At 37.1% G+C, this 15,466-nt stretch overlaps 2 protein-coding genes across 3 annotated transcripts in view; one reads left to right on the top strand and one right to left on the bottom strand.

Moving 5' to 3' along the window:
• Nucleotides 1-4,694, top strand: part of LOC116178914 — a 195,833-nt gene extending 191,139 nt beyond the window's left edge. For both annotated transcript variants that reach the window (XM_031498573.1, XM_031498572.1), the window contains one exon: nt 4,433-4,694. In XM_031498573.1, coding sequence (XP_031354433.1) covers nt 4,433-4,610 — 178 coding nt within the window. In that variant the 3' untranslated portion in view covers nt 4,611-4,694. The remainder of the gene's footprint in view (nt 1-4,432) is intronic.
• LOC116178913 overlaps nt 1-15,466 on the bottom strand; it is a 194,765-nt gene that overhangs the window by 141,529 nt on the left and 37,770 nt on the right. The window lies entirely within an intron of this gene.

Below are 15,466 nucleotides of genomic sequence, written 5' to 3'. Positions count from 1 at the left end.
CAATATGCTGCGATTTAGAAATGCGTCATTTTAGACAAAGGCCCCGTCAATTCAAATTTATGATCTCAAATGCCTAATAAATCAACAGCAAATAAACATAAGCAATTACCCTATACTCATTACAAAGAAAAAAATAATGGGTAAATTTCCCTGTGGTTGTGAATCAAACGCAAAACTAACTACTTTCTGCGGTCTCGACTAAAAACTCCCGCATCCTTCTCTCTCTTGCTCGAAGGCGGCTACTTGCGAGCCTTCGTTCTTATGCAATTGAATTATTAATATTCGACCCAAGACCAATACAGTGGCGTAACACTTGCGTCTTTCGCCTTTAATGAAGTGCATAAGATTTATAGCGGGAACTGTTCAATTCAAAAGCTTTGTAGCTCAGTGGTAGAGCGTTAGGCTACAAAACCGGAGGTCGGGTGTTCGAACTCAGTCCTAGAACACTGCCCTCGCTCAGCTCGGAAGTCAAGTAAGATTGAATGTTATAATTCCACTTCCCCCCCCCCCCCCCCCCTGCATCCTTAAGTACAAATTGTGCTAATATTTTATGCTCATGTTCCCCTCCTTTTTTATGACTATACGAGACAATTGTATTTTCCCATTTTGTTGCATAAATCTCTAACGTGATTTTTTTATGACTCCTGAATATTTATGTTATTTGAATAGTGTTATGTGATGGATCTCAAAAACTTATTATGTATACAGGGTGATTCCTATAGTACCTGCCACCGTTTGGGAGCGTATAGGGGGTGCCTAGGGGAGTATTTTGATATAGGACACTTGGGGTCGGAAATCTAAAATAAGGGCGCCAGACCCAAATTTATCTTCTGGAATTTCACGCCTGTATGTAGGCAACCCAACCGACCGACGTTTCGCGCGGAGCGATGCAGAGCGAGTTAGCGCGAGGAAGCGACATGGGAGGGAAGGAGGGAAAACAACAGTCAAAAGCAATAACGTTTACAAGTGTTCAACGTGGCCACCGTTGTTCTCAATGCACTTCCTACATCTAGCCAACTATTATTATACTATTGCCATAGTGTTTATTCACTTGATACGCGTCGTTGCAGCCGGGATTTCGTGGGTTTAAACAAAATTCTGATCAAGTGTCAGCCACACATCGCCGCCTGAGATCGCTCCGTGTGCACCGCCGGCCGGTTGGGTTGCCTACCTACAGGTGCGAAATTCCAGAAGGTAAATTTGGCTCTGGCACCCTTATTTTAGATTTCCGACCCCAAGTGTCCTATATCAAAATACTCCCCTACGCACCACCTACACGCTCCCAAACGGTGGCAGGTACTATAGGAATCACCCTGTATGTTACAACAATATACGCAACACATTAACATTCGAAATCATTAGGAGCTGCTTATTTGATATTTCCATCAATTATTCCCCTAAAAATCATGCATTCAGGATTCTAAAAAACTGATTGAAAATGCGATCTTGCCTTTGCTCTCATCTCTGCTCATAAACTGGCCCAAATTTCCTTGCTAGTAGTAGATATATTTATCAACTTTCTTATAAATTCAAGTTTCTTATCGTACGATCCGCCAACCTTGGTTAAGGACTAGGTATCTAATTTTTCCATCTTTTTCCTCTCATGGAATCAATGAGGGCCTTAGAGCTACTCTCGGTTGTAAGAGGTTGTGATAATCCACCCTTATGGTATGGGATTTTCATAACGAAGCCAGGAGAAAAAGGTGGCAGAATGAAGAAGATGGCCACGGAGTCGATGGAGAGCATCATGCGTTCCTGGGTTTTTCTTCTTAATTACTTAGTTTTGCTGATTTTCCATAAACTGCCGATATCCAATCATGGCGTACTCCGTGCCTTTGTTTTGAATACCGTTAGATGAATCGTGTTTGTTATACTGTACAGGTGATTATACCAGTGTTTTGTTTTATTAGGTATTTATTTCTGTATTCACGCTGAGATGATTATCAGTGTGATGTTGCTCTGTTTGATTGAATCGTAACTATTCCGTGAAGAAAGTACCTAATACAGTTCGATTGCTCGCTGTATCTGTTACTTTCTTATTCGTGGCGCGCTGCAGTTCTTGTGCGTTAGCTATACGAAAAGGGGAGGCTCTCTTATTTGATGTGTCTGTGTGCGAGTGGTTCAACCTGTCTCCGTGGAGCAGGTACCTAATACAGTTCGACCGTTCGCTGTATCTGTTGCCTATTCATCTCGTGCGGATCGCAGTTGTTCTTGGCATCTTAGCAATGCGAGATATTTAGGGGGCCCTCTTATTAACATTTCTTCTATTTAAAATATGTTTTGCGTGAGCGATGATCGACTTCCACATGAATACTTGCCATTCTAACATGTACTTTTCGTGTTAAAAAAATTGTGTAATGAAGGCTGAAGTGGAGTCACACCATTTTGATGTTTTCTATGTACATGCAATTTATTATTTTACGAGTTGTGTTATCTCAAATGATTGTCCATGTATTTTGATGTGTTTTTGTACTACATTGATTTATGATGTTTTCCAATGCATTTATGACGTCTCATGTGTTTTCGTTTTTATGAATTTGTTTAATTGCATTTGATTCGATTACCTGAGATTTATCATACAATTTGAGATGTTTTATTTATGTGTAGGTACTTTCTCTTGCATTTCGTTGCTGTAGGTCAGGGGTGGGCAACCTGCAGCTCTTTTGATATAAAGTTGCGGCTCTCCTTATTTATCTAAAAAAATTAGTTCATTGGTTCGCCTTTTTATTATCTTATTTGTTTACGAAATCAAAAGTACACGTGCAGCAATTAATTATCTAATTTGTGACACTTGTTTACTTTCTGGTATTCTTTTGTTTTTTTATTATAGCAGCCTACTGCGATGTATAAACACGTCATTAATTAATGAGTAGGTACTTTTGTGAAAAATATTGAATAACATAAAAACTGCGGGGTTTAAGCACAGGGCAAACATTGAAGAGAACACAAAAGACAATCGAATAGCGAAATAAAATAGTGGTAGTTCCATTTGAAAAAGAATAGTTATAGCACTTTGAACAAATGGCATTGAAACAAGTAAAAATATGCAGGATGTTCTATTTAAAAAGATCAGTTTTTTATTGACATCGTAAAAATGGAACACCCTGTACATTCAAAAATAATTTCTGTAGATCCGCAACCACCAATATTTTTTACCAGGTATCAGCTATGTCGGAAAAACCGACGCACTGTTGCAGGACCCTGTATATAGCCAAAAACTATAATATTGAATTAAAAATTTTTTGTGGCTCTTTAAAAGCTAGGAAATTTTGTAAATTGTAATTTTTGGCTTTTCCGTTTCAATAGGTTGCCGACCCCTGCTGTAGGTGATTTATTTCATGTATTTGTGTGCCCTATGCCGGGGGTTTTTGTCCCGTAGAAGGTTTCCCTGGTATGGTCTTGTTGTGTGCGTAATATATTAATTTGTTCTTGGCATTTCTTACGCACAAAGGTTCTGTCTTTGATTTATTTCCCTTCCCGATTATGTCTCACGTCCCGACACGTACAAGAACCGATTACACAACGTAGGAGTTCATTCGTGCCACCCATATCGAGCCGACTGCCATCCAAATTCTAAAGTGCCGCGAAACGTCCATCGTTTCGACTTGAAAGGTAGGTCGCTCTGCTCGTAGTTTTTTCCCAGATTTGGCAACGGTAAGTAAGTCAACATTTTCAGTGTCGGCTTGATAGACTTCTAGGATCATGAACCATGAACCATGAGAAAAAAACCTTCCAAAAATTAATATATTGTGAGGGAACGGGATGGTAGAAACACACGGAACGGACTTAGAGGGAGAGTCTTGCACTGCAAGGTTGCACGTTGCGCCCGATGATCTCTTATAATGGGGATCATGTATTAAGTGCATACTATATGCACAAAATTGAAGGTAATGAATAATAATAATGATAACGTGGCCTTGACAATGGCCATATATGATACGGAACATTCCACACTTCACGCATTAAAGCACCATGGTATTTTGTATCTTTATCGGGTGCAGAACATGGGTTAATTGCAAATCTAAAAGATGTCACATAATAACGTTCGTTATTTCCTTAATTTTACAAAAAAAATAATAAACTTGTTCCTTGCTACTTTTCCGTAAGTAACTTCAGCAAGAGCTGAACTACCAACCCAATACCTAAATTCTAGGACAGTTCGTCGCATATGGACACGTAAAATTGAGCATTTCGGTTATCGTACTGTTTTGTAAAGAATATACGTTACGTACATGCCCTTACAATAAAAAGGGTGAAATTCATGTATTCAACAAGTTATAAGCCTAAGATCTTAGCTAAAGTGGGCATTCTACTCGAAAAGTACTATATATGGTTTCTCTCTTAAAAAAACTGTCATAAGTCGCGAAGTAAATGTCTAAAAGCAACTAAAAACTCCAATCCGCTTTTCATTTCGTTTTTTTTTCTGTTACAGCGACATCGAAGTCCTCGTTAGTGGCCTGGGATCGCTAAGCTGGCTCGCAAAAAACATAAAAACGTGGATGATTGGAAATCTCAGGAACGAGGTCCTGCTAATATTGGAGAACAAAATTAGAAACGCCTTCGACTACGCCATCCAAATAACGGATTGCGCTGCATTATTAATAGACTAATTTTCATAAATATTTCCGATCGCGAAATGGACTTTCGTATTTGTTTACAGTCGTAAAGTTTTATTAAAGTTTTGATATTACGTATTCGGCGAAATATTTAAGATCTCGCTATATGTTTTTCAGGAAGTCATAGGTTTTATGTTTTGCCAATGTGCGGAAAATTTGTTCGCCTCTCCTTAATGGTATCGTAAAGCTTTGACGTCCATTGGCCAAGAGGTAGAAGATTTGAACTATTCGAAGTTGGAATTCAGCTCGTTAGCGTTAATGTTTGGAACATTATTCGGAAGGCGATTCAAAGAGGTACATGAGAAAAGATAGTTAGAATGCTACTTATAAAAGTTTGGACCTCTCACTCATCATTTTAGAAAGGCATTATTCATACACTGAAACAGATGTTGTAACTGTACTTTCCTGTTTCACAATTTTTTTCGAAATTGCCCGTGTAAGGGCGAGAAGGGATAAATAAATAAATAAAACTACAGAAGTCATTATTCCCGGCGAGCGCGAATATACATTCGCAGCGTCTACAGAAATTTAAAAACAGGTAAATTTAATTACTAGCGCGGCTATACAGCCGGACACCATTAATTCACGGAAGGTAACTGAGAAGAGCGCGGTATTACAACCGACACATCTACTTTAATTGAAGGAGAGGTCGGCTATACAGCCCGCGGACACCCTTAATTCGCGGAAGGTAACTGAAGAGAGTGAGAGCAGTGTTACAATCGCTACTCTAACCAGGGAACATGACTGTGGTACTTAAGATCAGGGCAAAGATTCTAAGACCATTCTGGTTCGGTGTCTGCTTATATAGTGCTTGGAAGGAAGTGGGAATGAAATGGTGATGGTAATTGTACTGGTGTTGACGTCTCCGAAACTATCGCCCTCTCCTGATAGAAATTTAGATTAATTCCAGATTCCTACAGGAGTCAAATTACGAATTAATCACATTCGATTTCGGTTCATCAAGACGCAATGTGTGCCGAAATTCACTCTCATTACACAAGATCAAGTATGTCGAAAAATTTGGGTAACAGGGGGGGGGGGGCAAAATAAACACATTGACATATATAAATCTGATCCACGTTGACTCGGCAAAACAAAACACACAGTATCCTGATAAGATACAACATCAGCAGGATCGCCGCACGTAATGCCAGTTAATTTCGTCTTGTGTCGCACCGCCAACTTTCGTACACGTTTAATTCGACAGGATTGTACTCAGAAACCATTCGCCTAACAACAAAAATCGAAAAAATGTAAGGAAGAACGAATTAAATAAAATGTGTTAGAGGGCTCCCGTTACATTATATTTTTGGGTAGTTTGTTCACTATACCTCTTAATGTAATCAGCGTAATTTTTCTCACTTCCGCTAGCTTCTCGGACTATAATCTTCAGTTCATTTTTCTACCGAAACAAGATGATTTTCTATTAATTTTAATACGAAATACAATACTCTACGCATGCATTTAATGATTCAAGCCGCACCGAAGCTACTGAACTTTTATATCGGATGTATTATCAGCAAAGACGCACCTTGACATAATGAACGCTGTGATCGTATTAATAGATCTCTCCTATCTGGGCGTTCCATAAGGCAAATCTAATTAGATATTTCGGACCATTGTCCATTCTTATCAACTTCATATTCCACGAATACGAACTTCGACCTAGGGGAATCTTGAGTCAAGAAAATTTATATTTGTATTATTTCCCAATATTTTTTAATTTTTATCATATTGGCGTTAGTTTACGAGTCCCTTTCTATTTCAATGTATAAACGTTGCTGTGGCTCCACGTTGGACGCCAAATAATTATATGCTGTGTGCGATCGGTCAACTACACCACCCACAAACCATCTGTCCAGCTAGCGCAAAATTGAAACTTACAATTTTTGCTTTCTCTCCTCGTACAAGAGACACATGCCCATTACCAGAATTCGGTTAAGTTTAACTTCAATTTCAATGTCCTTGTCAAATGTTACGATTTAGCCACGTTGTTTGTAATTACTTACAGTGAAAGGTTCCACCTTGTATATACAACTTTCGACGATTCATACATTTTTGAGAGTTGGCAACCATGCAATTTCTAGGTGGGGAAAAAGCTGCCTGCGCCATCTAAAAAGCACGAACGATTTACGTTGATCGTCGTGAACTCGTCGCCCCTTAAATGTTTGTTGTTATTTTGTGTTATTTAATGTAAGTAGTAATCCTTGCATTTCTTTATATCCTATTTGTGTTTTGTATGCCACATTTTATATTTTTTGTGTGTTTGAAATTTACTTGGTTTCACCGCAATGCAGAATCACATACGTGATACCGTTATGCTATTGTTTGTAATTGTTTACGTTTTTGGTGTAATGCTTGCTTAATTTATGTTTATCGATTCTGATTACTTGGTTCTGTCCCTGAAGTAACATTCATATGTTTTGATCATTTTATTTTAATATGTGGAAATTACTGATTCGTTTGATGTATGTACTAACTTGTTTGTTACTAACAATTTTCTCCGTGAGTGAAGCAGTCACGGGGGTGGTAAAAAAACTGTAGTCAAAATTGAGTTACGACACCTAATTCCGTGATTGTCTTCAACATTCAACTGTTGTTTTTAGTTAAATTTGCCTACAAGGCCATGTAATTTTCCATCTTGCTTTTAACAAAAGGACTTTATTGCACCAAAGATGAGTCATTCTGTGTATTTCACCCTTTCTTAGAATCTTGGTACTTGCCTAACTGGCCCATAATTTCCAAAACTTGTTTTTAACCTATACGTTACCTCTTTTTCCTTACTTTTTGTAATGTTATAATTTTATGTTACGCATTCAGATCATTACAAACAATTAATTTTACAACACAATTTGATATTAATTTGACGGCTGGTTTTTTTTATTGGTAAGTTCTTTTTTTCCCAACCTAACTATTTTGATTCGGTGAACTACCATTTTCAAAAGTTTATTTTTGCAGTATAATTTATTTTGGACTTAAATTTCCGGGCTTTCACAATCTTAATAATTGCGATCATTATTAAACAAACTTTTCACAATTTCAGTGTTTTATTTTACGTTCCTTCCCTACTGTGCTTCAGGTCAAAGCGTTGTCTACAACTAACGTAACGTTGGATCACGTGCCACTTTTCAAATTTAAGCGGGATCTTGTTTATATTGGAGGCAATAGTCATTCGGGTGGCCATTTTTAAACGTTGCCGGGTTGACTTTATTCCCCTGCTCTTGTAGTGTGAAGTTAGCATAAAACCTAGGGGTTAAGTACACTACACATGTAAGTATTTTATTACATTTTATTGCTTGATATTAACTTAGTATTTTAGTTGCTTGAAGATGACACGGAGATGTCGAAATAGATAGCATAATTTCAAATTTTCATATTATTAAAGAATAAACGATTACCATTATGGACAACATTCACTGTAAAAGTAATGGCCTTAATTTGAAGCGCCGAATCAGCCGCCGATAAGGAAATCAATATACTGTAACTCATTTGCAGTTTGTAGCCGTTCCCGTAGAGATGTTTAAATGGTCTTTGCAGCTTCCGAAAGCTCTCTCCGATTGGAAACAGAGGAAAAACTAATGCTGCATGATTTCAGCTCCGTTTATTAATGATTGGCCGATTTAAGTTACCCAATGGTCGCATGTAGATAAACCTGAAGCTACCCTGTCGCTTGATTCCAAAATTGCGGGACGTGATCGGTGCGAACTGAATTACCAAATTTCGGAATTTCATCCAGGCCATTTAGGTGAGTATAATTAACCGTAGTTAATTGATTGTGTTGCAGCCAACGTTATCAAAATGGGTCGTGCTTGGTATTGTTGGAAGAGCGCTCAAATAACATGATAACAGGGGATCGAATATATAACGAAAGACGTGTTAATTTTTGAACCGTAGATATCGCGCTTCCGTTCTCAAAAATTGCTAGCGTTGTCGTGTGTCGTAAATTTTGTTTTAGCTTTTTCGCCAATGGCCGACCTTTTGAACTCCGAAATAGACCCTCTGTCTCCAATTGACTTGCTCGTGGCTTTCGAGACCATTCTGTCACCATGACTTAGTTATTCTCTCCTGGTGGCGCGCGAGATTACCATGCCGTTCCGCCGACTACTGCAGTTTGCACCGTTTGTAGTAAACTTAATTCTTATATCGGTGATTGTCAATTCTTGATGTATTTGTCTGATTAAACTTTATTTTTTCTTACTTGAGCTAATTGGGCCGTTGTATTTAAAGCAACCGGTTTGCAAGTTTACCGCAAATTTTTCTTTTTCAAATATCCTTTTTTGAGAACGCTGAGGACGCGCGGGCTTTAAAGGAAAGTGTTAAGATCTTTCACACTTCTGAAACCATTTAGTTTACAAGCTTTTGATGCCTTGGAGGTTATTGATATCCTTTTACTTGGGGAGCCTTCCCCGTGTAACGTTTTTTTTTTTAAATTATCTGCATTCAACATTTTAAAATTTATATTGCTTTTAATAATCGTTACACCATATGTGTAGTTTTCGTGCAAATTCTCGTTGTAGTTAGTTTTGTTTCATCGTTCCTTATTCTTCCGCTAGAGGTCATGCATATGCAGTTTCTGTTGTTATCAAATTTTCTTTTCTTTGATCTACGTGGGCACTCCCTGTACAAAAGAACAGATTCGATCGGGACTTGTAAGAAAGAAGAATACGCTGCAGTATTAACTAGCAAACTTCGTCAATTTCAGTATTCGAGGCGCTCGACGTGACAAGCGTTAGATTTTTCTCGCATTTATCTGCCACGCTATCACTGTCCCTTCTTTGTTTTCTTGTTGTGTTTTATTTGAATGCCGATTATTGGCAAGAAGCGCCCTTCTGAATTCAAATTTTCAAGTGTATGTTTGAGATCGAAATTTCAACTGGATTTTGAGTTACGATTTTACAAAACGAACCATGTATATTAATATAAAAAGTCGCAGCAAAAATTCATATTATTTTGCGACACTAAAGTACACAAAGAAAGCGCCAATGAGAATCGTGATTGATTTCTCACACCAAGTCAGAGAACAATTGAGTGAAGAATCGATAGTGCCTGTTAATATCTGAACATTTAATTAAATAAATACTTCGATGATGCCTAAGATATTTTTACAACGCCAACGTCAGTAAATTTAATTTATGTTGGATTCGAGCTTTTATTTCCCCAAATTAATATTCAATCATTGAATGCGGCCAATCCCTAAAACCTGATGGCAAATTAGGGAGCACCCGAATCGATTTACGTCGGTCCACATTAGAGGCTTTAAGATGAAGTACCAAATCGAGAATTTCCTTTCATTGCACTGCACACTAAATCGTATTGTTTAATTAAAGGAATTGTCCTCATAAATCTTCGACTAGTATTAACCGAATTAAATTTACCACAATGAGACTAACTTCAAAGCTCTTTGTTTTTAAGGATCGAGATTGGAATTGAGCCGCCAACAGAATATGCTAATGAAACCGTGAAAGAAACACGCTCAATTCTCGAAGGCATTCTCCTTTGATACCCTCGTAATGTGTGCGCGGTTACGAAGTTCATAAGGCGAATTTCAAGGATTAAGTCTAATGGAAGTTTATTGCCCGGCTGCGGCCGATATGAAAAAAATCGAGTGATAAACTTCCGACTTCCAGTTAAGAAATTAGGCACACATTTTGGCGAAATTTATTGCCCGGTTGTTTTCGGTTATTTACGATTGAGGAAAAGGATTTTTCGCAAAACTCATATGCGCCCTACCGAAGCACAAATCAAACTGCAACATTTTGAGGGGGTAATTAATCAGTCCGTAATTAGTGAAACAATATTGGAAACACTCAAGGGTGCATTCGAAGCACCAACCAATTTTTTACTATCGAAAACACCATTTTTTGATTTAGTCTGTAATTGAAACAACTTTTCCATACTAAAGAGCAGATTGAATATTCAAAAAACATGTTTTAACGGAAATCTTTTTAGCGTATTCTGGATTCTCAGTAACCGTCGGCTGTTCGGGCGCCTTTTATAAATCGATCGAGATTTCGACAATGCAATATCGTAGAACTTTCGGGTTTTCGGCATTATATTCGTACTATCGTGTTATTCCTGCATCGCTTAGTCTGAAAGCTGGAAGCCATTTTTGAAGTGGATAATTTATTAAGTGTGTAGGAATATCATCGACGTCACTCCAAATTATTCAAATTGAAAAATTCAAAGGTCGAGAGAACTTTGCCGATTGGAAATTTTGCTGTACAGGCATATTTGGAGAACGAAGATCTGTTTAAGCACATAGGAAATAAAACACCGGTCAAAGTAGCTCCAATTGACGTGGGCTCAGTACTCATCAATTCCGACAAAGTTGACTCCGAAAATTTCAGAAAACTGAATACTAAAAAAAACAATCTACACGTTCTAATGTTTTTTAATTTTGTTCAAATTTTATAGCAGTTGGGAGAGTTGCGTTTCCTCAAACCTGCCGCATAAACGGCCAACTGGCTCAGGGTTAAACACAAAATAGGAGCTTGAGAATCTTCCACAGCGGTAGTTCTGGGTAAAATTATCCTTTTAACTTCGTTGCACTTACCAATGGTTGAGCGCCACACAGTTTCTAACTTAACTCTCCCCATATTCAAGAAAATTCAACATAGGTAAGCAGGAAAAGGAAAAGGAATACTGGTTTATTCACACCAAATACCAAATCAAAAATAAACTCCACAATGGGATAGCGTAACACACAAATATTTAAAATTGTACGTTACGTTGCACGCAAATCTGAGTATCTTAACTCTGTAATTGAAAATGTTTCCAGTTTAACAGACCTCCAATCAAGAATGATCGATTACGAAACTACGTACTGAATTTTAACACAACTTTCCAGAAATAAATTGAAACACTTGAACCCGACAATTAAAACCCATCTTCCTTGATAAACTAAAATGTGCATATTGAGAGAGAATATTCTTAGTTGTTAAGTAAATCTGGGGGATTATTTCCGAAATAAACACAAAGTTAGTTCGTTTCATTTGAATTTGTATTTCAATGTTTTTTTTTTTTTCTTTTTGAATTGTTTGTAATTGCTTATTTTCGCTTTTGTAAATTATTCAATTTAGATAAGGTGTTAGAAGTAAGGTCATTTGCGACAAGAAATTTTATTGTTACGCGAAGTCTGTGCTCGCATGTGTTCTAAAGCTGTAGTAGTAGTGCACAGTGAGGCCTTTTGTTAGGTTACTAAAAGTCAAAAGTTTCTTCCCTCCTAACAGCCACCGAAAATTTTTAATCTTACTCGCCAGTCTTGTTTTGTCATCCAATTCTGTGTTATAAGGCAAAATGAAGTCCAAAAGCAGTCAGCATTTGTGTGTGAGTTAAGTGCCTATTACCGCAAACCTTTCACAGCGTCTGCGCGCTTGGTATTATGTCCAAGCAATGGTGCTTCCAGGGATTTTGTTTTAGTTGTTTCATGTGTTTCGGAATAAACGTTTGTCATTGTCAGTCAGTGTGCTTATTCGAACCCATTGGGCGACCTGGATAGAGTTTTCATGTCATGTGCCCGAGATTGATCAAGGCTACCGAAAGCGGTCATCGATTTTTAGCCACAAATGATATAACGATTGATTTTATCGAATGAATAAATCTGTTGAGGTAAAAGGAGACTCTTGAAAACCAATAAAATAGGGGTTTTTCTTATATGTAGTAGTTTTTGTCATATTTCGCAGTCGTTTTTCGAAACTAACATATCCATTGTACTCGAAGAACAAAAGAGTACTACTACTAGACCTATTTGTTAGTATTTTTCACAAAATGGACAGGTGTGTAAGATGTTTATAATTGGTTTTAAAAAGATTGTCACGTGTATTTATGAACCCAGTAAATTTTGAGTCTTTTGTTAATTTGAGCAAGCCGAGTGTTATTTGTGAAATAACTATTTTCAAAGGTCAATTTTATTCAACTTAGATGGAAGTTCTCAAAATGGCGGGGTAATCTAAAAGAAAATCTTCTACAACAGATAGTTGAAACATGATAAACTTACTGTTACAGCACGGTGCAAATATTATGACATTTATTCCTAAAGCTTTATGTTGACCCTTTATTTTTGTGTCTATTATGAACAAGCGATTTCGGTTTTCCTGGCTAGCTCTTTTCTTATACTTTTCAAACGAGCCAATCTACGTCCTGTGCCAAAACCAAATTTTCTAAATTTAATTTTACCGTAAGTTTGTGCTCATTTTGTGATAATTATTACGACTATGATTAATATTAGTTGGGAAATTGTTTGCTGTCAATGATGAGTAATTCAATATGATGGATGAAATAAGTTTAACCTGATAGATTGACAGAAATTCTGAAATGCTATCGCAGCACGGAATGAGATACGTGGGCTATAATGTACTGACAAAGTTTGCATAAGAATGCGCACCAAACGTGAAAATGCTAGAGAAATCTTCCACTTTACATAACTATCTCAAAAATATATTCGGAGAGCAAAATTTCCATCGGGTTTAAGTTTAAGTCGCCTCAGACTTAGGGAGTCAACGTAACAAATCTGAAGATTCCTTTGTCTGGCCCCTTTTTGATCATTTCATAACAGGGCCAATCTATGCATAAGTAGCTATCTAATAACAGGTTGTCGTTTCCGCCTTAAATAAATCTTTCACATGAATAGAAAAAAAATCTGACATGAAAATTCTATCTGAGTCGCACTTTGGATTCGAATAAACACGCAATTAATTAATTGACAAAGACAAAAATTTATTCCAAAAACACAATGAAACAAAATCCCCGTAAGAACAAAATTCTTGTTTGGAAATATTACCCCGCACGCAGGAGGTCGACAAATAGAATAAGAAATCTTAAAATTACTTACGGTTTTTTTTCTTAATAATCAATATAATCTAATCGTGCAAGATTTGCGATATAAGCGCATTAAACCCGCTCAAACGCTAACAGCTTCTGAACTTCACTTTACAACACAAAATGAGATGACAAACAAAATAAGATAAACAAACTTCGGTGACTGTTTTCGGACGGTAGAAACCTTTAACTTTTTTTAAAAAAGAGAACCTTAACAAAGGGCGTCGCTGTACGTTACACAGCTTCCTTTTTCAACTTAAGCGATTTCTCATGCAACTTAGCTTCTGCACAGATTTTTTAATACAAAAAATGAAAAAGAGGTCTTCGTCTTAAAGCGAGTAACTTTAACGCATTTTCATTGATTGGTTCAGTATTTCCCGAACTATTTATGTGTATAAAGGAAAATAACTTATAGCATAAATATTCTTATACATAAGTAACATTGCGCACGGGCATACCTTATGTTTAAAATATGCGATCTGTTTGCTTTTACTTGAAGCATCTGGGGTTAAAATTTAAAAAAGAATCTCCATAAATTATAAAGATTACATTGCGCAATTTGCGAATGCGCGCATCTGAATATGCGATATGCTAGACTTTACTAGAAGAATCTTTGTTTACAATTTTTTAAAAAAATTCTCTGTAAATAAGAAAGTTGGAATTGCGAAGTTTACGCATACCCACATCTGATTTTACAATATTCGATATGCTTGTCTTTACTTAAAGCATCTATGGTTAAAAATTTTCAAATAAATTACCAATAAAAGACGGTCCGCTCTAAACGTCCCTACTTTTCCAATTTGAAACGCGCAATTCTTCGAAACACATGCATCTCTTAACAGAGAGAAGACACGTGCGTTAATTAATTTTCTCCTGATAATATTCCTTATGGCAAATGACTAGGAGTGTCTTAATTATATATTATATACATCTTATCTAAATTGAATAAAAATAACAACAGCGATAGACTTTAAACAACATTTATGCATTTGCAACATTTCTAAAAGGAAAAAGCAACACAGAGATAGAAATTCAAATGAAACGAACCGACTCTGTGCTTATGTCGTGATCCTCCAGATTTACTTAATAAATTCTCATATACAGGATTTTCCGCCCTTATTTTTGGTGTTGAGACCGAGGTAACGTCTACACAACAATATGAAAAATTTGCTGTGGCTACCACCCGCCCACTTACGCATGTGCGTTCTCCCCAACAGATTTTCAGCTCGTCAATGTCTAAGAATGTGTGTACAAAATTTGGTTCCAATCAGTTGAGCCGTATAGCCAGAAATAAGAGTACGGACAGACTGACAAACAGAGAGATTTTGTTTGATTCGGATTAAAACGTGTATTGCTGTCAAAAAGTGGGGCGTCATTTTTACCTCCTTTAATATCGTACGGGTAGTAAAAAGATCAAAATTTGAAACTCCAGTAATCCAAATTAAACAAAGTCTCCATGATGTCAGTCTGTCGGTCTGTCAGTTGGTCCGTCTGTACTCTCATTTCCAGCTAAATGGCTGAACCGATTGGAACCAAATTTGGTACACATATCCTTTAATATAAGAAAGGGCGTATGGGTAAAACCCGGACCCGGACTTGGTGGGTAAAAGCCGGGCCGCCCGGACCCGGGCCGAGATTTCCTGGGTAAAACCCGGACCAGGGATCACTTTCGTGACTTTGTTGTAGCAAGAGATCGTTAGAAGTTTTTAAACCTACAATTGAGTAGAAATTGACGTTCGATCTAAATCTACCATTGCGAATGGAAATACGAGTACAATAATTTCAAGATGGCGCCGCTTCCGTAAATACCGGAAGTGGTGCCATCTTGTTTTTTTTTAAATAGAAACTATTTAAACTAAAAAAAATGTGTTATTGTTTGCGTTTTGTTCGTCCGTCCGTCTGTCCGGACCCACTTGGGATCTACTTTTAGGGAATTGTCCTAGAGTCCTGGAATTTTAACATTGGAAATGATGTTTCTACTTTTAAATGACAAAGTGTCTTTTAACCAACCAATTAACAAATTGACGGAAAGA

This window comes from Photinus pyralis, unplaced genomic scaffold, assembly GCF_008802855.1.
Source record: "Photinus pyralis isolate 1611_PpyrPB1 unplaced genomic scaffold, Ppyr1.3 Ppyr1.4_LG8, whole genome shotgun sequence".
In the NCBI taxonomy this organism is placed as follows: Eukaryota; Metazoa; Arthropoda; class Insecta; order Coleoptera; family Lampyridae; genus Photinus; species Photinus pyralis.
Note: the sequence above shows the minus strand (reverse complement) of the source record. Positions and strands in the feature narration are given on the sequence as shown.